The 27,021-nt window shown below is 40.8% G+C and overlaps 1 protein-coding gene across 3 annotated transcripts in view; it reads right to left on the bottom strand.

Moving 5' to 3' along the window:
* HOOK1 (hook microtubule tethering protein 1) overlaps nt 1-27,021 on the bottom strand; it is a 194,895-nt gene that overhangs the window by 157,101 nt on the left and 10,773 nt on the right. For all 3 annotated transcript variants that reach the window (XR_007775432.1, XM_050962002.1, XM_050962003.1), the window contains exons 3-17: nt 22,809-22,881; nt 22,406-22,456; nt 20,013-20,145; nt 16,761-16,828; nt 14,749-14,811; nt 13,659-13,742; nt 11,255-11,421; nt 10,511-10,651; nt 8,854-9,055; nt 8,019-8,129; nt 7,551-7,638; nt 7,412-7,472; nt 6,041-6,181; nt 4,260-4,347; nt 1,217-1,251 (exon numbers count right to left, since the gene is read on the bottom strand). Coding sequence is in view for 2 of the 3 variants with exons in the window: in XM_050962002.1 (XP_050817959.1) it covers nt 1,217-1,251; nt 4,260-4,347; nt 6,041-6,181; nt 7,412-7,472; nt 7,551-7,638; nt 8,019-8,129; nt 8,854-9,055; nt 10,511-10,651; nt 11,255-11,421; nt 13,659-13,742; nt 14,749-14,811; nt 16,761-16,828; nt 20,013-20,145; nt 22,406-22,456; nt 22,809-22,881 (1,506 nt within the window). In the remaining variant the exon portion in view is untranslated. The remainder of the gene's footprint in view (nt 1-1,216; nt 1,252-4,259; nt 4,348-6,040; nt 6,182-7,411; nt 7,473-7,550; nt 7,639-8,018; nt 8,130-8,853; nt 9,056-10,510; nt 10,652-11,254; nt 11,422-13,658; nt 13,743-14,748; nt 14,812-16,760; nt 16,829-20,012; nt 20,146-22,405; nt 22,457-22,808; nt 22,882-27,021) is intronic.

Genomic DNA, 27,021 nt, shown 5'->3' on the forward strand with positions numbered 1-27,021 from the left:
AGAGGCTGTATAAAGACTTTTTTTCAGTAAAGATAGTTAAACAAACGGATGCTCAAGAGCAATGAGGAGCTCCAACTCTTGCCGTGAGTGGTAAGAAGGAACTGAGGCAGAAGTGGTGGCCATACCCTTTTGCCAGCAGCTCTGTGTGCAAGGATGGCAGGGGTGCATACACTACCTGCTAGCACTGCTGGCAAGAGTCTCCGACTCGAATGCCTTGGGCACAATCACTCAAAGGACAACCATCACAATAGTTAAAGAGCCTGTGGTGCTGGGAAGGCAGGGCAGTTTGGTGCAAGCTTAAACAAAGGGGTAGAGCTGTTAGAGAAGATGTGTCCAGCCACAGACACTACTTTTCAGAAAGTTGAAACTTACATATGCATGTTGCAAAGGTGGGGGATCGATGTGGACAACATTTGAAGGAGGAGAATATGTATATTCACCCTGTTTGCTACTACACTGTTTTCAAGGGATCTCAGAACAGTGATTGGCAAAAAACAAGGCTCTTATCACTATGAAGCATAACCGCCAAGTTTTGTGCAGGATACTGTTTGCAAGCTTAGTGAGCTAATTTGCACAGAATCATAAACTGGAGCTTGTGGTCAACACACACTGCTCTAAGCAATGGTAGAGGTAGGACGTGGAGCTATGCAAAACCTGGCAGCTTTGGCTGGCATAGGCGAGTGCTGGGGTTTCTAAGCAATAGGGGGTTTGCAGGGTATTGGGTCACAGGGGCCTGTTGTTCAGGAAGTGGGGCAAACTAGGTGCAGTTGGCTGCAGGAACACAGGAGGGAGAGGGAAGTTAGAGGGAGCCTTGTGGCCTCTCTTTGCGGGGCTGAGAACAACTGCTCATCCCGGGAATTCCTTCCTGACTGAAATCCAGCAAGGTGAGGAAGAAGAGAAAAGATGCCTGCCTGGCTGACCACTCGACATCGCAGCAATGGCCCTGGGGACCAAAAGGTAGAGTTTCTGCAGCTCAACCAGAAGTGTGAAATTCAGACTGAACCACAGGCAGGTGTCACAGAGCTGTCAAATGAGTGACTATCATGTGACACCTGGGAGCCCAGGACAGAGTGGCAGTTTTAACTGGATTTCCCATCTTTGGAAATAAGGCTGACCTTTAATAGTGCTTATATGTATTTACTGCGTATATCTAAAACTTAAATTAGGGGTCCATTTCTTTTTTAGCTGTACATAAATATCAGTTAGCTTTACTTACATATGTGCTTCTAACTTCTGCTTCAGCTTGCTGGACTATAAAGGTAAGAGAAGTAAAAATGAATTTAGGTACATAATCCAGAAAACTAAAAATATAACTCCAGGTGCATATACAAATGGGAGCTCCAATTTTTACAAATAGTTTTCTTCAGAAGTTTCACTTTTTGGATATTTTTACCATGTGTATTTTACTGCACAATTCAGAAGTGTAATAGTCTCTATGCATTTAGATAATTTTATTCATATTCTTTGCATCACTCTGACATTCTGGATTTTATAGTATACTTCTTGCTATAGAATCATTTGGCAGCAAAAGTGGAAAGGTTGAGACAGTTCAAAGGAGGAGGCAGAAAGAAGAAAACAAAGAAGACATGATTACAAAAGCAGACTCCAAATATTCTTCTTTCATTAACTTTACATCTCAATTTAGATTATGAGAACATTTAGAAATTTAAAATAGGTTTATTTTAAAATACATAGTACATATTGTAATATTTTCCTACGTTTGAAATAATTCACTCTGAAACTGTTAGAACAAAAAGAAAAAACTAACCTGCTCCCCCTACCAAAAAAACAGTGCAAATGAAGCCAATTCATAGGATTTCCATCTAAATTTTGAGTGCCCCATAGTTTATGAAAACACTAGTAGTAACTTTGGCCTTGACTGTTTACTAGGAAGAACTGTAGCCTCAACTGGCAGGACTTTCAGCTTCAAAAGGCTAATGTGATTAACTTTAGAAAAAAAAACCAGTAGTCAATTATATAATTTGCCAGGGTGATTTATAGGCAGTACTGGTCTTCCCAGATTCTGCAACTAGTAGGATTTGGGGACAGGACTACTTGCCACTTCCACAAGAAGAAAATCTCCCCAATCCCGAAGGGAATAAAAATCCAGAGGCAATTCTGTGAGTATAATTCAGAATCTGAATCACTCTGTTAGGCTTATTCTAGTATAGGGAATTCCTTAGAATGATTAAAGCCTGTCACTCAAACACAAAATAAAAAACGTAAAAACCACACACCCACAATTGCTGTGCTTTGTGTCATAATTTTCACTAGTTTTTCAAGACTTATCAATCATAACCTGAATTTACTACTCCTGAAAGCAAGGATGCAAGTAAATAAAACAAACGTAAACTGTTAATTTTAATTAAATGTTTAAAAAACTATAGTTGTAATTATTTAGGATTACATCACACAAACGTGTTTTTGAAGGGGATTGGTAGACAGAAGACATTATAAAACATGTCTTACAGTGAAAGATTCTGAGGAGGTAAATCTGTTTTGTGATCAAGGCTTCCTGCAACCTTCTCTTTGTTAAGACCATCTACCAATACCAACGTTGCAGACAGAAGTTTTATAATAAAAAGCTCTTCAGCCCAGCAGACAAAAGGTATAACAAGATCCAACAGCTTGAAGCTGATGCTAGGCCAACTCAGACTAGAAATAAGGCACAATTTTTAACTGTGAAGGTAATTAACCATTGGAACAATTTACCAAGGGTCCTGGTTAAGGCTACAAGTCTGTCATAGAAGTCATGGATTCTGGCTAGGGCAGCCCCTGGACCAGTAGCACCAGTTTGGGTGTGTGGGAGGGGGCTCGGGCTAGGGGATGCGGGGGGCACTTACCTTGGGGTGTGGAATTCTAAGTGGTGGAGGGGCTGGGGAGAGCCGCCCCCGCAGCTCCCATTGGCTGCTGTTCCCAGCCAATGGGAGCTGCAGCAGCTGACATACTTGTGCCCCTCCACTGCCTAGGAGCTGCAGGGACACTGAGCCGGGTAGGGAGCCACTATCAGCCCCACCAACCCACCCCACAACACCAGCAAGGGTCTCTGTTCCCCAGGACCAGCGGGGATTCCAGGCCACCTGCCCCAGCACCTGTGGTGCCCCTGGACCACTCCCACTCCTGGAGTATCCGTGGTCTCCGCCTAAGTTTAAGTCACAGGTATTTTTAGTAAAAGTCATGGACCCCAGGTCACAGGCTGTGAATTTTTATTTACTGGCCGTGACCTGTCCATGACTTTTACTAAAAATATCCATGACTAAAACGTAGCCTTAGTCCTAGTGGATTTTTAAATCAAGATATGTTTTTCTAAAAGACATACTCTATTTCAAGCAGGGATTAATTCACATGAAGTTCTATGGCCTGTGTTAAACAGGAAGACAGACTACAATGGTCCTTTCTTGCCTTATCTATGAGCCCTCAGGGCCCATCCCTCTTATGAGAGGAAGCCCCCTAAGGATCCATCATGGCAGGAGCAGAATGGCAGACAGTGCAGCTATTATCCCTGTGAGCATACTGTGACAGTTAACTTGCAACACTTTGCCATGTAAGTTTAAGTGAGGAAAAGTTATTCAGAAGAGTAAGACTGGCTTTAAACAGCTCTGCTGCTTTTCCACCTATGGAGCAAGAACTCCAAAAAAGGGTGTTCAGCAGAGTTGGGGAAATGTAGGCGGCATGCTACAGACAACCCTTCCTTCTTCTGCATCCTGATCCTCGGATTCTGGCTCTATTCTCTTCTCACAGAGTGTACGGAAGCGTTTAAATTTTATGGTTTGAAAAGTTGCATTTCATTTTTAAGTTGCTTAAAATAGAAGTTTTTGAGCTGGGACTTTGCTGCTCTGAGGGGACTCACGGCTCTCCAGTTTGGAGAGACTGAATTTCCCTGTGTCTGGATGCTGTGGACCCATTCCTGTAAAGTTTGGCTTGCTCTAGACTGTCGACAGACTTATCAGGCAGGAAAGTTTTATTTTATTTTGTCTATTTAAAAAAAAAAAAATCACAAGGAAGATGGACCCAAACCCTGAACAAAGGATTTATTCTTCCTGCGGCAAATTACTATCTCTTAGGCTAATAAAAACCCCACCAAGTCACAGCTTTGTTGTTGTTACAATAATTATCAGCATCAGCAAGACTGAAAGGGAGAAGGAGCACCATTCTTATTATATTTAAAGAAAGTCTGACACTAAAACACAAGAATTTTGAGAAAACTGGTCAGAGGTCTCCACCTGCAATAAGTCTGAGAACCACTAGCTTTCACTTACTCCTTCTGTCTTGGATCCTTGCTCCTGCAAAGTCTTTTGGAGATCCTCAATCTGTTGTTGCAGCTCTCCAATACGCTCATTGCTTAGCCTGTTAGAAGGTAAAAGAACTCAGTCACTCATCCATCTTCTAATAATCACGATATGTAGAGTGAAGTTATTCCCCTACACATCTGGGTTATAATTCTTCAGTAAGGTTACACAAAATGGAAGTGTCTGAAGTCAATATATATTTTGTTTGTGTATCAGACCTAATGATAGTTGTTGAAGGCAGGTGCTTGGAACATTTACTGGACATTTAGTAGTCCGTAGGCTAAAACTTACTTTTTTGGAGGGGGTGGAAGGGCTGTGTAGGTGGTGGACAGTGCCTACCGAGAAAGAAGGGAAGTGTCTGTGATACTTGAGAAAGTGCTGGGATTCCTGCCCGAGTGCTGCCCCTAGACTCTATTTCAGGGCTTCATCTTCAGTATCAGCTTTTGGAGTCTAATAAATTTGAAGTCCCTCCTCCCCACCCTAACCCCTTCTGGCTGAAGGACAAGGGATGTTACTTGCTATTACCTTGAGCACTCTGCCCCATACCATAAAGCCTCCTGGCTTCTAACAATGGGGAGTGTCTCTACTACTCTCTCTCTCACCTGCTTCTGGCTGTTACATAGGGTGTATACTACTCTAACCCCTCACAGCCTCTACTGCCTCCAATGCTGGTCTGTATTTGGAGCTTCCCAAAGAAGCAGCAGTGAACTGGACATGCTTCTTGTCCATATAATTGGTGCCCACAATGTTCTAAACAACAGGCATGAAAACTAATGAGACTGATGATCTTTAAAAACATAAGGGCTAGTGTGTTTTTTAAACAAAGACATAGACTTCACATGTTGATGGCACTGGTCTCCCAACTGAGCAGGGAAAATTTCCTTCTTGGAAATGGTGGATAGAAGATTGCATTTTTCCCTTCCTGCTGCAGATGATTTATCTGATACTAAAATATTAAGTATTTGGATACTTTATTGGGCAGTCTGGTAAGATTGTATGAGCTGATGTATTTTGTTTTGAAGAAACCTTAGCTTTTGGGCTGAGACAATGCAAAGTTTCAATCCCAGTCAAAAAAACCCCTTGTAAACGTGCGGGAATGAAGAGGGAATAAGACTGGAACATTTTAAAGTGGCCTACATATAGTCTCCTGTTTGTGGATCTCACACGCATATTCATAGGTTTTCAGCAAAAGTGTTTGCAGTACTCTTAAAAGTTTTAGCAACTTAGGCTATAACAATTGAGGAGTAGTTTAAGATAAACTTCATTCACCATTAACCAGTGGAGAAATTCACCCAGTACCACAACTCTGGCTCCCCAGCCCAAAGGTCTACAGTTTGAGCAATGTAAAACTATGGTGACCGATTTCTTCACTCACTCTAGGACTACCAAAGATGAGTCCTAAAGAATATCCTCTTCAAAGAATACCAAAGCATGGAGCAGCCATATTTGGCCTGCTGACATCTTTTTTTGCAGGTTTACACTTTCTACGCTCTTTGTCGTTTCCGTACCCCTTCCTCTTTGTAATGACTGCATCAATGCTTCCATTAGCCAAAGGACAGGACAAGTGGTTACCTCCAACTAGTGTTGGATCAGCAAGGCAAGTCACACTGCCTCCCTTCTAAGGTTTCAGTCCTGAGATTATTCTCTGTAGTGCGATTAGCTGCTGTTTTGTCTAACTGGTGCCTACTCCAAACTGCTCTCAGGTTTATAAAAGAAGATAAAAAAAGAAAAACAACAGGAAAAAAAATCACCTTTTCTCTGTTTCCAGTTCATTCAGCATCCGATGCTTTTGCTCTAGCTGTTCCTGGAGTTCTACAATACGTTCATTTTCTGAACCTTCTTGTTGCAAGAGAAGCATCTTGTTTTCATGCTGCAGTCGAATAAACATTTCTCTATGGGTCAAAAACAAAAAGTCTCCATTCTGTGAAGAGTTTATATAAATAGTTCTTGACTAACTAAAAAGAAAGTAACTTTGCAGAAGAGATGGCATTCCAGTTCACTAGGATGCCAGTGTACTGAATGTTCTTCAATAAACACAAGTGTCATAGTACAGTATTAGCAAAAACAACCTGAAACAACCTCTCACCCTGAAAAAAAAAAATTTCATCAGGTAGTGTCATACTGACACCTTCAAAGATCATCAGCAAAGTTGGAACCTATAGATCCAACACTCACACCTCTTCCACTTGAGCTAACAGAGTAACTGATAGGAACAATCATCCCTTATGTGGGCTAGAGGGGGATGAGGCACTCTGTCAGTGAGTTTCTCAGCTATTTGCTGATAGCAAAGGCATAAGTCTCAGGAATCCTAAATTCCATTCCAGGCTTTGGAAGGGAGTGTTCTCTAGTGGGCAGAGTTCAGCCAGTTTCTCCAAAGCTTGACCCCTTCTGCTACACCCCACTCTAAACTGTCCCAGTCCTGTCTCTTCCCTACCTTTGTCTTCTTGTCTCAGTCCCATTCTCCTTGATTACCCTATCCCAGTGTCCACCTGGGCTTATCATCCTACTCCCAGTCTCCTGGCCCAGCCTGTCCTAGTATCCCCCTTTGGGCTCACTGTGAATCCCAAGGTGACGTACTTCCCTCAGCCTCATTCTTAGAAACTGCTGAGCTTAAAAAAACCAATAAACCCACAACCCTGTGGCAGACACCTGCATATAAAGTTTCAGTTCAAAAGGTTAAAGATTGGTCAGCTGAAAACAGGGTCTTATAATGGGAAGTGTTGAGCAAACCTAATAATAGGTGGTGTTACCACCCAGCCTATAATACTATTAGACTACTTCTAAAAGTCGTCTTTCAATTCTTCTATGAGAAGAAAACACATTTACTGTAGTATTAGTAAGACATGTAACACCACACCATTCAGGGCTGAACCTGCACTTTGCAAGTTTTACATGATTGCCTATCCTTGGTTCTGCCAGACTTTTCAAATAACCATGGCAAGTTCTTAACCAGTCTGCTTCAGTTTCCTCATTTACAAAATGAGGATACCTTCCTACCTTATATAGTGTGTTGCAAAGTTTAATTTAATGTCTGTAAAGCATTTTACTAGTACCTTCCCTATAAGAACATCAAAATGCTAGTTTTTTAGTTGAGAACAAAAAAAAAAAACAACCAAACAAACCTGTATTCCACTGGTAGAATTTCAGCAGCAAGATTCTCATGACTTTTTACAGCAGATGCATCTGAAAAGACATGACAAATTGACAAATTCACTTCCAGATAACATACCAATCTATTTTAAAAAAACATCAAGAAAGTACCTGCTTGAGTCAGGTGATCCTGCTGCATCTGAGAACACCGGAGCTCTTCATTCGTTTCTTTCAGAGCATCACGCTGTACTATAAGTCTCTAAGAAAAGGTCAAAGCATATTTAAGGTAGAAATAAGACAAAATTGTTTCATGTTGGCACATTCCATCAGGAATGAAAGATCTATCATTTATAACACTATTTTCAGGACATGAGTTAAATGTTGAAGGCTTCTGATAATGTTTATACCAAATACTGACCTATCAATTTCCAAATTACAAAGACCAGTATATTAAAGCAACTATATATAATTTCTAGTGCTGAGTCTCATCCCTGTGGTAGCACTATTGATGCCTAAGAGCATCTGAGAAATTATTCTCAAGATGATCACAGTGAAAAATTCTGGCCAGGCCTGCGCACAAAATAAAAAATCTGAGAGACTTTCTAGTGAGTTTGAGTAACATGCATGCATGAGACTTACCTCTTTTTCTTTGAATAAAGCTTCATTCTTTTCTTCCAGTCGCTTCAATTCAAATGCTAACGTATCAGCTCTTTTGGACTCCTCCGAAAGTCTGTTATGAAGCTCCTGGACCTTGAATGATAATGAGATAGAACACACACTAAATATAATGCTTAAGATTTTATTAATATAATTTTTTTAAACTCTGGCACTCTTATGGGTGGGGAAAAAGAGGGCTGGATTAAGAAGAGGAAGGAGATTATGTTCAAGTAGTTGTTATTCACATGGTCTCAGAAGCCTAATAAAGTAGGTTTCTATGGTTGTTGTAATTTAATCAGAAATAAAAATGTATGTGTCTCTTTGCTGAATGCAACCATGGTTCATCTTGGCCAGCAGCATTTTTTCCCTTAAACGAAAGACACAGGAATTCTGATGACTAGTTTGGAACTTTCAGAAGCAAATTGTTGTGCACTTCCAAACATGAAAACAAGATATTTTAAAAAAGGATTTTTTAAATCAGTAAGACAGTATATCATATCTAGAGGATGTCAGCTACATATTAAACAAAACAAGACACCTAATCACTACTTCACTCAGTGAACTGATGGGTTGCATACTGTGCCATAAACTGCAGGTCAAGAAATGACCTCAGTTAAGCCAGTTGGTGAGAGTTTGGAAGGGAAAAGGGGAGATTGAGAGTATATTGCAGAGCTGGAAGTTTCTTTATAAACAGTCTTGACACCAGCCTCAACAATTGTTAGATCAAGCAGCCCAATTTTGTTCAGTCAACTGTAATTATATTTAATAAAAATACACCTGAGAATAGTTAAGATGTTGAGTACAGTTGTTGCCTTACCTGCCTTTTGTATGTTTCCAGCTGAGCACGTGCTGCATTTGCCTTCTTTAGCTCTTCCTCTAGGCTGACTGTATTATGCATATACATCAGGTTGGTGTCTTGCAGAGACTTCACCTGTCGGCGGAAGTCATTCAAGTCCTCCAGTTTTTTACGATACACTTCAACTGTTGACTCCAGTTTACTTGCCTTATCTGCAAAAGTTCTACAAGAATAAAAACAAATTATGGAAACAGTAAGATGTATTTTTCACACAAACAAACTACAACAAAGCAAATCAATAAGTTCTGCCCCCATCTGCAAGCATGGCTCTAATTAGCTTAGACAGGGAGATGCATGCATATATCCAAGGCTAGAGTTACGTCCTCTGTGTAAAACGAATGCGTTATTTTAATTCTTAGCTGTAGGGTTGATATGGACTCATAAATGCAAAGTTTAGTTTTAAAAGTAATCATTATGGAGGTGCAGGCCCACAAAAGTGTGTGCAGACATATGCCTTGTAGACAGAGACAGTATATTAAATGGCCCCATAAATTCATGATGGTGTTGGAGTTAATACAAGTGAATTATGCCCTAGGCTACAGATTGCTCCTGCAGCTGTGTAAGCCTGCAAAATACGAGTGCCTCTATCTTGCAGGAATAGGTACAAAGCTACAGTATATTACTATACAGATAGGTATTGGAGATCATTATCCTATGGGTATTTTTGCCAGGAGGCATGACCAAGGAAGACAAATTGATCAGTTCCTTTTAAAAGGTATACAAGACAGAAAGTGTTCTGTCCAAATAATATCAAGGTATTTGATACAGAAATGGATCTTCATTTTACTGGCACAAAAGAATTAACAAACCTTTAAACTAAATATTGAGTCACTTTATTGTCTGGTATCTTACAAAGTTAAAAATTAGCATAGGAGTAATTACAAAATCCAGTCTCTTATACTTAACCTGATGCTCTTCTATGAACCTTGATACAGTGTAAGATTGGAATATATTTTATTCTACATTGAATGATCTGTTAGAACAATAAAAGAGTAACTTTACATTATTATATTTCTAGAAATATGATAGCACCATATTCACTTTCTGTACTTTTTAGTAACCAGTTTAGTTTACATACATTGAACTGCACTCAACATGATGAGTTCTCATCATGCTTGTGTTTTGCCCCTACTCAGTCTTGTAATCCTGAACATACAATCTAACTAAAATACTGATGCAATAGTTAAGTTTCATTTTCACTTGGTTTGAGACTTGTATTTGGGCAATTACCCTTTTTCTGTATCAGAAAAGGCAGGCCTTTGCCAATAAAAACATCCTGTTGGTAATAAAATCCATTATGATTACAACATTCTCATTTCCTAGGGTATTTTGTGTTTTCTACCTCAGGAGGAGAAAGGTTGTATCTTTTAGTCCTGCTTCATGTGGGAGTCTTTTGCGGAATAATGTTGATATCCAGAGTACTTATTGTGGTCATAAATTTACATTTCACCCTCCAGTTCTATTTTTCACTCTGGTCCTTTTTTTCATTTAGTTTTAAGTTTGATTGTGGTAAGACAAACTCTGTAATTTTATACAGAAATGTCTATCTTTAAATATGACGCCTTGGCATTATCATTCAGAACCTTCAGTCTGAATGATAACTATGTTCACTACATACCTAAGAACGTCAATTTCATCTTTTAGGGCCCTAGATTCTTCTGCCAAACAGGTCAACTCATCATTTCTATGTTGCAGCTCAATCAGTTGTTTCTCCAGATCTTCACAGTGAACACGATAATCATCCTTTGCAGCTTCAAGCCTTTTGTAAACAAGATGTTAAGAAAATGTAATTTCCTATCTTTTGTTCACGTAACTAATATGATTCACTTTTTGAAACAGTAAAACATATTCAAAGTACATAAACGTAGCAGACACAGAATAAAAAAGAGAGTGAAAGCCTGGAAAAAACAAGTATTGTCACGGGGCTATTTACTACACACACACTATCATATGAACAGATCTGTTAGTTTACTGTGTTAATATTTTACTCAAAAGGAGTTTCTGGTTAATTTATAACTGCCGTAAAAGAATGCGTGAATCACTTAGACCCAATGTTGGATTTTTATTAGTACAAATCACCACATGAAACATGTACTTCAGTTCTTATCCTTGGTCCTGCCTTTCTCCCTCCCATTAGAGCTCACAATATTTTAGAAAATGGTAGAAAGAAAAGGGAAAGCACTAAACTATACCTTTAAAAATATAGTTTATATTAATTCAGTGACAGAGAGAAGCTTTCAGAATAGTGAACAGAAAAGTGAACTGAGAAGGAAAATCCTGCATATTTAGAAGAAACTCCCATCACATATGACACAACAACATTTTGAGAGAGGATTAAATAAAGCTGCAAGTTATATCGTACCTGAAGTTTTCTTCCTGCAGTTGTTCTAGCTGCAGCTGTGCATGGAAATACTTTTTTGCAACAACAGTATTTGGATCATCAAGGGAGCCATCTAACTGGTCTAATCTGTCATTCATGACCTCATTTTCAGACATCAAGCTGCTTTTTTCATCTTGAAGGGCAGCCACCTAGTGCACATAACACATCAACAAGTTTGTAGGTCCCATCCAATTGCCAAGAAGAACCCAAAATAATATATTATAAGATGCTACCAAATAATTTGTTTGTTACATAGAAGTTGAGCATTTGAAAAATTTAGAAAGTGATTTATAAATACCCTTAAGCACTAGCTGCTTTAGAGTATGAAAGTTGTCAACCACGGAAGTGTGCCGTTTTTTGTTTTGTTTTATAAGTGAAAACTCTCTTCTGGGACATGCAGCATTGTAATAAATATGAGGGGCAACTGATATTTCCAGATTTTATGAAAACAAAAGGAAACATATGTTATGATTACTTCAATAAAACTATGCCCATAGAAACTGAACAGAAACAACAGTAGGATGAAGAGTATTTCCCATTTGGATTGTGTACTAACAATAAAAAGCAGAATGGCACTGGATAGCACACTAACATGGCACGGCCGTGCATTCAGCCATGGATGGTTGTGCAAAAAGCAGGTCCAAGAGCCATAAGCTAATAAGCAGACACACAAAAAATCCTAGACAGCATCATATAGGGCATGCATTTTTGCAGTGACTGAACTGGTTTGATTTTGAAAGTGTTCACAGCTAAGCAAATGGGAACACAACATTACACTAAGTTGGTAAGTATATTAAAACAGCCATAAAATGGGCAAGGATTAAAAGATGGAACCCTTAAGCTCTTTCTAGTGAAAGATGTGTTAATTTTAATACTTCATCAAACATCAGAGCATATAGCATGTGTTAGTTAACTGGCACTTTAACAGTAGAATGTGCTCTTTGGGTTATGTTTTCCTGAATTGTAAAGGAAACCTACCTTTCTTATATTCTTGGAAAATATCAAGGAAGACTGAGACCTTACAAGTGAATTTATTAAGAATTAGTTTAAATGAGAACGGTCAGTCATTATTATGACTTTCAATACATATGCAGCATACCATGGTGGCAATATTTAATAAGATATAAAGTTAGCATAATAATCTGAGGCAATATTAAAATATTTTTTTATTTATCCATGATTATATCACAATTTAAGTGCCTATAATTAAATAGATGTAAAAGAAACCAACAGCACTCTCCCACCTCTTCACTGAGTACTTACTTTAAGGTCCTATTCTCTGAATATCTGGGAAGCCAACTTACTGTATATTTGCAGATCTAGAGCAAATCTGTGCCTTAAGAGTCTTTTATTATTCCCTGAACAAGGCCTAATCCGTCTTCAATCATGGAGATGGTACACACTTTTAAAAAGCAGGATGTTTATTAACTGAACGTCTCACTCATTTCCTTCACCCTCATTTCAGATCCCTCAGAGTCACATTGGCTGTCTCCTACTTCATTTCAACACCACATACATTATGCTGAAACCATGGTTCACCACTGGACAATGAAATGAACAAATACGTATTGTGTAATTTAAAAAATATGGACACCTATTTTACAAAATATACTTTCCATTAACTTTAGTTACCATTTGTATATTCGTGCTCAACTATACATATTTTTAACGACTACTCCTGGTCATGACATTCAAAGAGGATAGGCCAACCAGATTTGTGTGAATTACCATCAAGTTAACTACTCCAAACAGAAGTCTGTAACAGCTATGTGGTAGTTCTGACTTCTCAAAATGATGCATGATAGGTATCATAGTAGAATGAGAAAGGGCAATTTAGGACTGAAGCAGAAATGGCTGGCATAAAAAGTTACATGCTAAAATATTTTCCTAGCCTTGCTATTTGGTAAATTCAGTACAATCATACATTTACAGTGGGTGCAATTATTTCACCTTCAGTGAATGCAATCAGTCCATTATAATGAATTGGTTCTTAATATATTTTTAAAAGAGCTAAAGCTATTGTTAGCTGAAAATAAGCATGGAACATTTTTATAAGCATTTTTACTATTCATAGCTATAGTATTACAGTGACTACTTACTAGCTGCAAGATATCAAGATATTACACCAAGAAATCTTTCATACTATGGATTGACAATATAAATTTTCCAGTAGTTGCAGGGGAGCTAAGTATGGATTTACATTAAAGGATAATATTTCCAACAATCACATGTATGAAGCATTTCAGGATGTGGAAACTCTGTTTCAGTACAAACTGAAAAGGCTAAGAACTTTAACCTCTAAAGGCATTGCATTTTGCAACTGTTTAACAGAGCTTCTATTTCTTAATGTCACATATTTGAAAAAAGTATGTTCATGTCTCCTTACCTGCAGGTCTAGTTCTTGACATCTTTGCTTCAGTTCTTCTTTTTCTGCTAGTGCTTCTTGAAGGTCTTCAAAGGCTCTTTTCATCTAAAAAAAAAAATGATTTAATGCAAGTTAGATATATTGAAATTAAGATTATTTTATATGCTCCCTGTCTGTACAAGGAGGGACATGTAAGAGTAAGGCACATCTCTGCTGCAAAAACAGACAGCAAAACTATAGAACCAGGTTCTGAGATTTGCTGCCACAAGGGTGTTTGGTTTTGTTTGGTTGTGTGTTTTTTTGTTTTTTTTCCCTCCAGGTGTAGACATACTCGAAGTGACTTGCTTGCCTAAGGTCAGAGAGAATCTGCAGCAAGGCAGAAGGCTGAACCTGAGATTTCCGCATACAAGATAACCAACCAGGCTACTGACCATCCTTCCTCTGATAGCTATAGGAAAGTCAATGTCATCATAGGGGAGGCATCTGAGCTCTTTCTTAGGGAAAGAGTGCTTTTAAATTACATGCTAATCCTACTTCAAGAACAGAACTCTGGTGTTTGGGTTCACACAGAACTCAAATATTTTCCAAGATCTCTCTGCAGTATGCACTCATCTGTACTTTCTAACCTTAATGGAGGTTGATAGCAGTTACTCTTTGCTCTTCCTGTCACATCCTCCTGCAGTCTCTACTCAGGCAACAGAGATGGTAAGATCAGCCATTTCATGTCTTTTAAAAAAAAGCTAAGTTTATGTGCACTGTTTTACTCAGCCATTCACCTACCTCTAGCACTATGGGTGACAATGAAAGATAAAAGAGTTAAATTTACTCTAACTTCCTAGTGTAGCATCAGCATGTTGCTCTGCCCTTTGTGAAATACAAGTCTGGGCACTGATTTTGGTAAGTTGATCTGAGGGAAACAACCACTGGCTGGTAAAGTAAGAAGCAAGTTAATTTGTATGGATGAAGGACTGAAACTTTTTTCGTTGGGAGATGATGGGAGAGGCACCTTTGTGTCTACTCTCTGAATTTATAAGCACGGTATGATGTGAATAAACTATTTTGGAAACTCTTAACATTGCTTTGACTGTTATAACAAACATAAGGCAATTACCTGTTGTTCCATTTCACCAGATGTATCACTTGTGACAGAACTCAGTATTTCCTTGCTCATGAGCTAAAAACCAAAAATGGCACATAGATTAAAATAGTGCAAATATACTGTAGAGCTAGTGGCTTCTGTTATTGAATAAAAAATTAGATTCTGCCTCTCCCCAATTTACCTTCTGTAGTTGTTAGTGTGACAGATACAGCAGTTTCCTGCATATCCTTGGGAAACCGTATTGAATTAAAGTTAAGTATCTTTGGGGTCCATTGTATTAAATGAATGGCTTATGTATTATTGTGAACCAGGACGTACATAACTTTTCTAAGGAGATGTGAGTACAAAGGATTATATTGAAAATGTGCCACACAAGAATGGACTTTTGGGACAGCAAGTATGAAGTGGATTTTCTGGGGAATACGTAGGGAGAGGTTAATGCAAATTCCTACCTCTGCTTATGCAAAAACTCAGCCTTCTGAAACTATGCCCTGATGAGTGGGCCAAGTCTGCTGATTATCTGTTCCCGGAGACAGAAGATGGAAGGCCTGAAGTATACTAAGAAATGGTGAATTGCCGAGCCAGAGTTCTGAATCTGAGACAGCTATGAACTTGCAACCACAGAGAAAACCCAGCTGTGGGTTCTGAAGGACTGAAACCTATCAGAGCTTGAGTCTGGAGTTGGTGGTGACCACTGGTAAACTTTTTAGCATGCACGAAGGTTCTTTTATTATTTAATATGTTTTCTCTGTAATGCTTTCATATTAAGATTAAAGAAACTTATGATTGTGAGCCATGCTTCTGGGAAAAAAAACAACGAAGTGCAGACACTGTCTTGCTGGGGATAACAATATAGGCAGGGAACTATGATGCCTAAAAGAACAGCCAGTCAGGAGAGAGTGAGATGCGGGTCTTCATGCAAGGGAGGTGACGGCTGGAAGCTTAGAGTGGATGCCTTTGGTGGAACATGGAGGGGGAATACAGATGCAGTTGCTCTGAAACTGTGACAGTTAGTATTTGAGTATTACACTGTTACACTTAACTATTAATTCAAATCTACAGTACACAGAGAAAGTACTCTGTTCTTTTAACAAAACAGGTATAGTAGCTTGATGGGTTGGTCCCATTGAAATCAATACCAAAACTCTCATCAATTTCAATCGAGACAGCTGTTCACTCAATGAGTTTAACCAGCATTATCAGAAACACTGGAGTGTGACAGCTTAGATCAACTGGCATGGAGGGAACAACTGGAAGACTAGTATAGAGTACTGGATACTGTGTTTGCCAACTATCACAGCTAATAAGCTCTGCCTCTTACTCAAATTTTTTGATTAAAAAAAAAGTCAGTGCTAGACCCAGACTTTAGCCAGAAGAAAAGTTAAATGAGTCAAAATATGTAGCAAACAACATTCTGCTAATCACACAAACCCTTAATACCCTTAAACACAACTATTGAAACTAAAGTTGTATTAGGTTTTATTACTGGATATATTTTCAGTGTAGGATAGGTGTTAGTAGAATCATAGAAGATTAGGGTTGGAAGAGACCTCAGGAGGTTATCTAGTCCAACCCCAACTAAATCAGGACCAACCTCAACAAAATCAAAGAGCTTCAAGTAAAACAGACTTCACCAAACTCAGAGAACTGGTAGGTAAGGTAACATGGGAAAAAGTTCAGGAGAGCTGGTCCCATGCAGAAGTCAGAGCAGCTTAAGGGTTGCCATAACTTCCATCTGCTTTTAACAGCCCTCTAAGGACCAACAATCAAGTGAGGATCCTCAGAACACAAAGTGTGCTCTAGCACAAGAGCTGAATTGAGAACAGATAGCATAGAGCTGTTTACAAGACATAAGGGGAATGCCCAACTGCCTTTAAGGAAGCTTTCTGGTTCTTTTGCTGGTGATCAATGCAAAACAGCTGGAGAGGGAAGAGGGGCAGGGAGTAAAGATCTGGCTCTATATATTTACATTCAAGCTTTCCTGTTGAAAGTTTTAGGCTATTTATACATGAATTCTTACTTACCTCTTGAATAGCAGCCATAACAACATGTTGAACAGACTCTTCTAGGGTCATTATATTTTGTATATGTTCTGTAATGGAGAAAAAGTATTTCCAATAATTTACTAATGACATTTACTGTAAAATGGCTTGAAGTGGCATATGTTCTGCCCTTTCCACAAAGTGGATATCAATGTACAACAAAGAACATGATAAGTCTATGACAAATCATTTCCAAAAAAGTTATTGATCTTATTAAGAATAGTTTCAGTGACGCTGACATATTAGTAAATATGGAGTGAGGCCCTATATACGTAGGCCCAATTCTCCCATATGTTTACTCATATAATTTCAACAGGTTGCATCATATGGAAGTTTGCAAGATTAGATTAAGGACAATTTTTTCCTTCTGAGGTACGCATATAGCTCAGAGAGAATTTGGCCCTTTGAACATCCTAGGACTAGAATATTAGCAGTCAAAAACATTTTGCAGTAACTAAGAAAAAAAGAAGAAAGAATGACCAGATCTAAAGCTTTACAATGCAACCTTTTCCACAAAGGCATCTGGTGTGTCAAAGCTTATGTTATGCATAACAAAAGCTGTAAATTTCTATTTACAGCATTTCACAACACAAAATTAAACTACTATTTAAGACAGAAGGGCTTCATTTAAACTCACAAGAGACCAAATTCAAACTAAGGCTTTTCATTCCAGCATGAAAGTTGTAAAATTTGCAACACATGACATATTAAGAACAATTTAACATCTTGTTTACCATTAGTACTTCTAAAATTTACAGTATATACAAAGGAGTGAAAAGCCTTTAAATATTTACATTTCCAAAGTTTACATTTGACCCTATTATGTCAGCTTTATTTGGTTGGTTTGAGTTTTCAAATTTTTTGGTGGAGAAAATCCTGTCACTGAGATAGCACATGAAGTGTGATAGATGAAATGTCATCACTAATGCTTTCTCAATGCAGGATGATACCACCTTGCTTTCTAAATACTCACTGATGCAAGACTTTAACTAAATGACTATTTTTTTTATTGAATAATCAAAGTGTTTTCCTGCACTGTAATGGGTGCTTATGGGAGCATTAACAAACAAAAAGCAATCACCTTAGACCTTTACAGATAAATAAGAGATAGCTTAAACCAGGGGTCAGCAACCTTTCAGAAGCGGTGTGCCAAGTCTTCATTTATTCACTCTAATTTAAGGTTTCATGTGCCGGTAATACATTTTAATGTTTTTTAGAAGGTCTCTCTCTATAAGTCTATATATTATACAACTAAACTAGTGTTGTATTATAAAATAAACAAGGTTTTCAAAATGTTTAAGAAGCTTCATTTAAAATGAAATTTAAATGTTGATCTTACGCTGCCGGCCTACTCAGCCCGCTGCTGGTCTGGGATTCTGTTCACCTAGGCCAGCAGTGGGCTGAGCGAGGCCTGCAGCCGGGACCCCGGCTGGCAAGGATCCATCAGCCAGAACCCCAGACCAGCAGCAGGCTGTGCGGGGCTGACGGGCAGGACCCAGAGGGCTAGGGGCTGGGTATGTGTGTGGGGGGGTGTAAGTGTCAGGGCAGGGGGGGAATGGGTATGGGTGGGGGTGCCAGAGTCAAGGCTAGGGTTGCGGGGGGGATGAAGGAGTGAAGCAGAGGGCTGGGTGTGTATGAGGAAGGTACAGGGCTCACGGCACGGGCCTAGGGGGTGTACAGGGCTCAGGGCAGAGGGCGTGGTGTGTGTGTGTGTGGGGGGGAGTCTCGGGGCAGAGGGCTGGGTGACTGTCCCCCTAAGAACTTCCAACCCCGCTGCTCCTTGTGCCCTGACTACCTCCTCCTGGGACCCCTGCCCCCAAATGCCCCCCCAGGGCCCCACCCCCATCTAAGCCTCCCTGATCCTTGTCCCCAGACTGGACCCTACCCCCTACCTGCCCCAACTCTTATCCGCACCGCCGTCCCCAGCAAGAACCCCGGGACTCCCATGCCTATCCAACCACTCCCTGCCCCCTGACAGGACCCCCAGAACTCCCAACCCATCCAACCCCGCCCCCCGCTCCCTGCCTACCCCAACCCCTCTCCACACCCCTACCTCCTGACAGGACCCCCAGAACTCCTGATTATATACCCCCCAGCTCCTTGTCCCCTGACCACTCCCTCCAGAGACCCCCCCCCCACCCTAACTGCCCCCCCCCGGACCTTCCTTGCTCCCGGTCCCCTGACTGCCTTGACCCCTACCCACCCCCTGCCCCCTCACAAATCCCAGGACTCTCATGCTCCATCCAACCCCCCCTGCTCCCTGACTGCCCCCTCCAGAGACCCCCACCCCTAACAACCCCCACATCCAACTCACCCTGCTCCCTGTCCCCTGTCTGCTCCCACCCTTAGGCCCCTTACCATGAAGCTCCACACAGAGCTAGATACGCTGCTCCGCGGGATCACACAGCTCTGCCCCTCCAGTTGAGCGGGGAGCATGTCTGCCTCCCCGTGGAGCCGAACGCTGCCCCGCGGGAGAGCGCAGCCCCGACCCCCAGAGCGCTGCCTGCCGCGGCAGGGCTCCAGGGGAGGGGAGAAGGGAGGGGAGGGGCCGGCGGTTTGCTGCGCTTGGCCCGGGAGTGCAGACTTCGCGGCTTGCTGTGCCGGGAGAGTGGGGCCATTTGCCCTCCCAGTGTGCTCGACTATGCTTCTGCTCCCTGCCCCTGCTGGGGAAGCAGAGGGCAGAGGAGAGTGGGCCAGGCTGGGCAGGATTTTTAATGGCACGCTTGAGTCCTGGCAGGCTCCAGCGTGCCATTAAAAATTGGCTCCTGCGCCGTCTTTGGCACACACGCCATAGGTTGCCAACCCCTGGTTTAAACTATTAGTTTTAAAATGTATTCATCTGCAAACTTTATGCTTGGACACATATTTTGTTATCAATCTGGGATTGTATATAGTATAAGTGATAAATGTAAAAGCCACTTTCCAGTCCACTTTTAAAGATAAATATTTGACGCCAGGCTAAGAACCTGTATGCAGACACACTTTCTAAAGTTATTATTAGTTTTCACAAACTCCAGTTTCAAAGAGTTTATGATAATAATATTGTACAACATATTAGCAGAAAGAGGCTAACACTTACTGTTTGATTCGGGAACAGAAAGTATATTTTAAATGTGACATTAATTCCATCTTATTTTGTATGTGTGCTACTATTTGCTATTTCCTAAAGTAAGGGTTGCCTGAGGAGGTTTTTTGTTTCTAGGTATCTCTTCAACAGGTGAAAACAGCATGTACCTTGTTTCTTTTCACAGTTGACTGCACAACCTAAAATAAGCTGCAGTAACCTGCCCAGCTCTGTAGGATCTGAATGTTCAGATATCTGATTTAAGTCAGGAACAAGTTCTTCTGAAATCTGCTGACCTAAAAACTGTAAAATATAAAAGATAAGTTTGGCATTTCAATTATATGCATGATGAAGATTTAGCATTCATATACATATTCATCCATCATGCAAAAAGATCTGGCCACCCCCCGCAGTCAGTTGCTCTCCCCCACCCTCACTCACTTTCACCAGGCTGGAGTTGGGGTTCGGGAGGGGATGCAGGCTCCGGGCTGAGGCCGAGGGTTTCACAGTGTGGGAGGGGCTCTGGGCTGAGCCTGGGGCAGGGGGTTGGGGTTCAGAAGGGGGTGAGGAGTGCAAGCTCTGGGAGGGAATTAGGGTGCAGGAGGGGTCTCTAGACTGGGACAGAGTGTTGGGGTGCAGGAGGGGAGTATGGGGTGCTGGCTCTGGGAGGGGACTCAGGGCTGGAGTGTAGGAGGGGTGGAGGTGCTGGTTCTGGGAGAAGGGTCAGGACTGGGGCTTGGGGTGCAGGAGGGGGGTAAGGGTGCAAGAGGCGGTATGGGGTGCTGGCTCCGGTAGGGAGCTCAGGGCTGGGGTGTGGCCTCCTGCCGGGCAGCTCTTACCTCCAGCAGCTCCCAGTCGGTGGCGCAGCATGGCTGCCACTAAGACAGGCTCCCTGCCTACCTTGGCTCCATGCCACTCCTGGAAAGGGCCAACGTGCCACTGCAGGGGCGGGAGAGGGGGCGGCACGTGGCTTTGCGCGCTGACCCTCTCTGCAAGTACCGCCCCCGCAGCTCCCATTGGCCACAGCTACCCATTCCAGGCCAATGGGAGCTGCGGGGGCGGTGCTTACAAGCAGAAGCAGTGTGTGGAGGGAGACCCCTACCCCCAGGGCAGTGGACCGCCCTGGCTGCTTCCGGGAGTGGCGTGGGGCCATGGCAGGCAGGGAGCCTGTCTCAGTGGCAGCCCAGCTGCACAGCTGGAGATCGCAATCGACTGGGAGATCCTCTAGGATCAACCAGTCGATCATGATGGACTGGTTGGCGACCACTGTTTTAGATAAACACAATTTACGAACTTAGTGGAAGAAGAGGACATAAAAAACTAGTCTGTTTTCATTATTATATTGTGTTTGTCAAATGGAAGGTGGTTATCCTGCACATAATCACAGAATTAAATATATTTTTATTTAAAAAAAAAAAAAGAAGACGTGTTCAAGCAAGCAGAATAAGGGTTATTTTGGGAATCCTAACTTTAAACTGCCTCACTTCAAGGCTCAAGGTTGGGTGCTGTATTAACAGTTGTCATTTAGTACCCTTTTCTTAACAATCAATCTAACAGAAAAAGTACTGTGATCAAATTATTATTTTGTCAAAATCTGCATGTGTATTTATTTAAGTGTCTGATCAATTTATTCATGTTTTTTGCCCCCTCCCTGCAAGTTTTCCAGAACAATTTGCCTGGGGTCTTAGAACAGAAATTAGAAATTTCAGCCGAAGAGATCACTTTGGAAAGTAACAATAAGGAGCTTTGAATAGAAGTGACTATCTCAGTCACGAGTAAAGTAAAATTATTCAATGAGTAAGTGGATTCTGGCAAAAATAAATACAGATTTTGAAAGCTTACTGTGGAGAAAAGTAAGTGATTAAATGTCAAAAATAAGATTATCCTTGCTTATTTAAAAAACTGCAAATAAATATATTCAGAATGTTGCATTAAAAGCTAAGAGAATCTGTTTTTTCTATTAGCAGAACCTAAGAGCAGCACCACAACATATTTCACAGGATGTTTTCCCCCCAGGGACTTCTCATCCAAATACTTATAAGGCCTCGCCTTAGTTAGCTTTTAAAGCCAAATAAGGTTGTACACTTCTTCCCAAAGGGTGCTTTTCTAAATATGCAATATCAAAAACCTCACTTTCTTCTTATATGGCAGCAAGTATGTTTCTGCAGGATATGCAATTATTAATGTCATAGTAAAGAAGCAGAATCAGGCCGTGGAGAATTTCATTTGCAGCTGGCCAAACATGTCTGCTGCTAAAAACATAATGGAGTAGATAGTGTAAATTCACAGTGTTGAGTTCAACAGAGTTTCCATTACTTGGTCAAGTCATAGCATGTTTGAGAAATAATCATCACTCCACCCAAACAAGTTTTATACGCAGCCTCAGTATTTCTCTATTGAGAGAATTTTCCTTTATACCATGCTAGAACACACATTTCACAAAAAGAGTATCATTATAGGAACAGTTTAGTATTATTCTATTGTCAGGATTAATTTTAGTGACAGAGACCAATCCTTATTTGTTATATGAACAAAACCAACAAAACTGCTGTTTTTTCCATACCTCATGATAGTAGTCCATAATTCCTTGCAGAATCTTTTTCAGATTACTGGCCTAACAGTATATAAAAGATAACATTGATTATATGCTACTTTTCTCAGACTAAAAAACCCCCAAAGTTTAATCTGACTGCATTTTATTTTCATTTAAAAATCTACACAGTAGTTTTATGAGAAAAATATGTAATGATGCTGGGAGAGAATTAAGATGAGAAAGGAATTGCATGTGAAGCATAGATTGTGGTAAAATATGTTTAAATCAGTTACATACAATTTGAATGTGTGTGTTAATTATTGCTCTTTTTGACAAACACCCCCAATACTGTAACATAATAATATTAGATAAACTCGGGAAACATCATCCTAAGCGACTGCAAACAGTTTTTGCCAACTTTCATTTTTGGTACCTTTATTCTCCAGTTGTCACCAACATCTTCTTTAATACGGCTTAGCCATGATTCATCAAACCAGGCAACATCTCTAGAATAAAAGTAAACTGTATTTACTAAACATTAAAATGGCATAATTCAAATGAGACATCAGACTTCTAGCGTAAGTTTTATATTAGAAAATTCACTACAGTATCTGAAGAGGTACATTACTGGAAATTTTCTGTCCTGGCGAGTGAATTCTACTGAACAAGACATCAAAGCTAGGTAGTGAAGACACTCCACTCTGCAGGGCAGAAGGAATTTTGAGGCTTCAAGAATATAGTGCAGGGATGGCCAACCGGCAGCTCTGGAGCCGCATGCAGCTCTTCAAAAGAAAGTATGTGGCTCCTCCCAGGAGCCAACTCTGGGGAAAAAAATGGTAGGTGCTCAGCACCCACCGGCAGTCCTATCAGTCCCCCACCTCTCCCACCTGCCAACACCTCCCCCCATCAGCGCCTGTCCCTCCCGCCCACCCGCCACCATCATCAGCTGTTTCGTGGCGTTGCGGCTTTGGGAGAGAGGGGGAGGAACACCCAGCCCCCCTCCATCCCCCAGCACCTCCCAACATGATCAGCTGTTTCATGGTGTTGAGGTTGCTCTGGGAGGGCGCCTGGGTGCACGTCCTCACTCCTCCCTCTCCCTCCCTGAGCCATCTCAATGCCGTGAAACAGCTGTCCGCGGCGGGAGGCGCTGGGAGAGGGAAGAACGAGGACCCGGTGTGCAGCCTTCCCCATTACCTTCTCCTCTGTCTCCTTGCCTGCTGCCCCTGTTTCGCACCAGGAGGCTCTGGGAGGAGCAAGGACTCATCTCACTGGGGGAGGGTGGCGGACTAGGGCAGGAAGGGGCAGGGTTTGGGGTGGGGACTTGATGAAAGGGGTGGAGTGGGAGGTGGGGCCTGGGGCAGAGCCAGGTGTCAAGAACCGCTGGCTGGAGCCTGGTCTCTTTCAATAAAGTAGCAAGTGACTACTAGCTGGTGTGGAAATTTTTAATCAAAATTTTTCTTACACCATCTAACAATGGAAGGCAAGTGCAAACGGAAAAGAAAATACACAGATGAAAATCGAGGCTTCCAACAGGAGTGGAAGCATAAGTACTTTTTCATTTAATGTAATGGTAAGGCCGTGTGTCTTTTTTGCTAGACACGTGTCTCTAAGTTCAAATCTTCAAACATGCAGCGTCATCTTGCTTCTAGCCATGCACATGTGGATCAAGAATTCCCAAAAGGTTCTGAACTCCACACTTTAAAACTGAAAATTCTGAAAAAACAAACAGATGTAGAAGCCCAATTCGTCACTCGATTTGCCAACCAAGCGCAGATTGTAACATTAGCCTCCTATTATATGGCCTGGCACATAGCCCGTGCAAAAAAGCCCTACTCTGAAGGCGAGTTTATAAAAAAGTGCCTCACGGATGCGATTTCAATTGGGATCACCAGAGAACGAGAGAATCTAAAGAAGAAAATTTCTGGTTTGTAGCTTTCATGCCACACAACAGAACCCAGAATCTCCGACTTGAACAGTGACATTGAATGGCTACTGCACTTGCAACTTCAGCAGTGTAAGTATTTGAGCATCGCTTTGGATGAGTCGAGCAATGTACAGGATAAACCTCAATTATCAGTATTTGTCTGGACTATGTCTGATGACTGTGTCGTAAGAGAAGAACTCCTGGATATTGTCCTACTAAAGGGCAGTACTCTCGGATGAGATCTAAAGGAGGCATTGATGTTGCTAGTTGCGAAATACCACTTCCCCACATGGATGGAGCCCCATCACTTCTGTAAAGGGATCTGTGAATGGATTAGTAGGGTTTTGTAAGTGTGATGAGAGCTTTCCCAAATTTTGGACATTCCACTGTATTATTCATCGGCAGAAACTGGTAACTAAAAATCTCAAATTTGATCATGTTATGAAAATAGTCTTGCACATTGTGAATTTCATTTGCTCAAATGCACTCAATCACAGATAATTTCAAAATCTAGTCAAAGAACTGGATGAAGACAACTTCCCTGCTGATTTGCCATTTCACTGCACAGTTCGATGGCTCTTGAGAGGTAAAGTTATTTCCTGTTTTTTCAAGCACCTAGAACCAGTAAAATTGTTTATGGAGGAGAAGCAAAGAATACACCCTGAGCTTACAGATCCTGGGTAGGTTCTAGATTTAACATTTCTTGCAGACGTGCTGCTGCATTTGGATAAACTAAATGTGGACTTACAAGGAAAATTCCGATTGCTGTCTGATCTAGTGCAAAGTGTATTTGCGTTCATGAACAAACTGCAGTTGTTTCACAGACAAATGCTTGAGGGAGAGCAGACACACTTTCCCTCAATGTCACAACTTCCAGACAGATCAAAAGATGATGAAGCAGAACCCCTAAAACTGAGCACAACTAGATATGCAAGCATGATTAAAGATCTTAAGGACAGTTTTGAGGCAGAAAAGACCTCAAATCAGATTTCTGATTGACTCTTTTAGTGCTGAAGCCGACTGTCTGAAGATCCCTTTAGTTACTGATGATGCAACATCCCAGATGGAAATAACAGAACTTTTGAAAGATGACAGAGTCAAATGTGTTCAGAAGACAGAGGGGACCCTTACTTTCTGGAAATCTGTGCCAAAGGATAAATACCCCAACATCAGAGGTGCGTCCCTAAAATTAATCTCAATGTTTGCCTTGACCTATCTTTGTGAGTCTGCTTTCTCAACATTCAAACATGTGAAATCCAAGCACCGATCCATTTTGACAGCCAGCCACTTAAGAGAACTGCTGTGTGTGAGCACAACTGAACATAAACCAAACTTCAAGGGAATTGTTGAAAGCAAAGATTGCCATAAGTCCAACTAAGTAAAACACTAAGACAAGTTGTTATTATCGTTAACTATACATTATAAATGCATAATAAATATACACTATCAAATTATACAATGATTGTGTGTGCATGCACACACACATGTATATAATTTATTACATAATACTGTGACTCTTTGGCAATGTACATTGGTAAATTCTGGCTCCTTCTCAGGCTCAGGTTGGCCGTTCCTGATATAGTGAATTAAAATTAAAACATAAATATCTAAAATATTTCTTTACTGTGCCTAGTATTTATGCTTTGTACCAGACCAAAAAAAATCATGTTTATGTTTAGATTAAACAGTTAACAAAAATCTGAACTGACAAAAGATAGCTACAGCAATTACAGTTAGAGTTAACATATTTATGCACTTATGCTATAACAATTTAATTAGTCAAAAGAATTAGGAAAGAAAAAAGTTATTTGTTCTAGATTGTCATTTTACATAACTTTTTGTATTTCTTTTCAGAGCCACTAATATAATGTTGTCCCACTGAATGGATCTTGCTTGCATTAAGAGACATTTAGAGACTTTAAAGGACCAGTCCATATGCATGCTATTAGTTTACCAATGGAACCTTTTAACAATATTGGAACAAGTTATTAAACAATCAGTTTTTAAGCATGTAGAGGATAACAGTGTTATAAGGAATAGCCAGCATGGATTTGTCAAGAACAGATTATGCCAAACCAACCTAATTTCTTTCTCTGACAGAGTCTCCGGCCTAGTGTAGAAGGGGAAACAGGATATATGATACATCTTGATTTTAATAAGGCTCTTGTCAGAGTCTCACAAGTCGTTCTCACAAACAAACTAGGGAAATGTGGTTGAGATGAAACTACTATAAAGTGGGTGAAGAACTAGTTGAGACCCCGCACTCAAACAGCAGTTATCAATAGTTCGTTGTCAAACTGCGAGGATGTAGTTACTGCAGGAAGATGCTAATTAATCTCTGCTGACTGTGGTAGGTGCAGTTTGTTAATCCAGCTCAGATACAGAGGTGGGTGCTGCCCCTTTGGTCAGAGGATCTAGGCAAAACAGTCCTCAGGGAGCAACCCTAAGAGTAGCCAAACCCAAGGAGTAATTTTGGGCTTAAAGTTGTGTAACTTCACGTTGAATCATTTTGTTATAGCCAAACCCTAAGAAGGTGGTTATCTTTGCCCTTATATAACATGTGCATACTATGTTTTGGAGCATGCTGGGAAAAGCACCTGCTTACACTTATCAAATTGCTAATCATCAAAGCTGTGTTTTTAAACAGTATATGGCCCCGCATTAAACCCTTCTTTTCTTATCTGAGCCAGCAGTAAAGAGGCATAACACTATTTCAGTGACA

The sequence above is a fragment of the Gopherus flavomarginatus genome, chromosome 7 (assembly GCF_025201925.1).
Source record: "Gopherus flavomarginatus isolate rGopFla2 chromosome 7, rGopFla2.mat.asm, whole genome shotgun sequence".
Lineage (NCBI taxonomy): Eukaryota > Metazoa > Chordata > Testudines > Testudinidae > Gopherus > Gopherus flavomarginatus.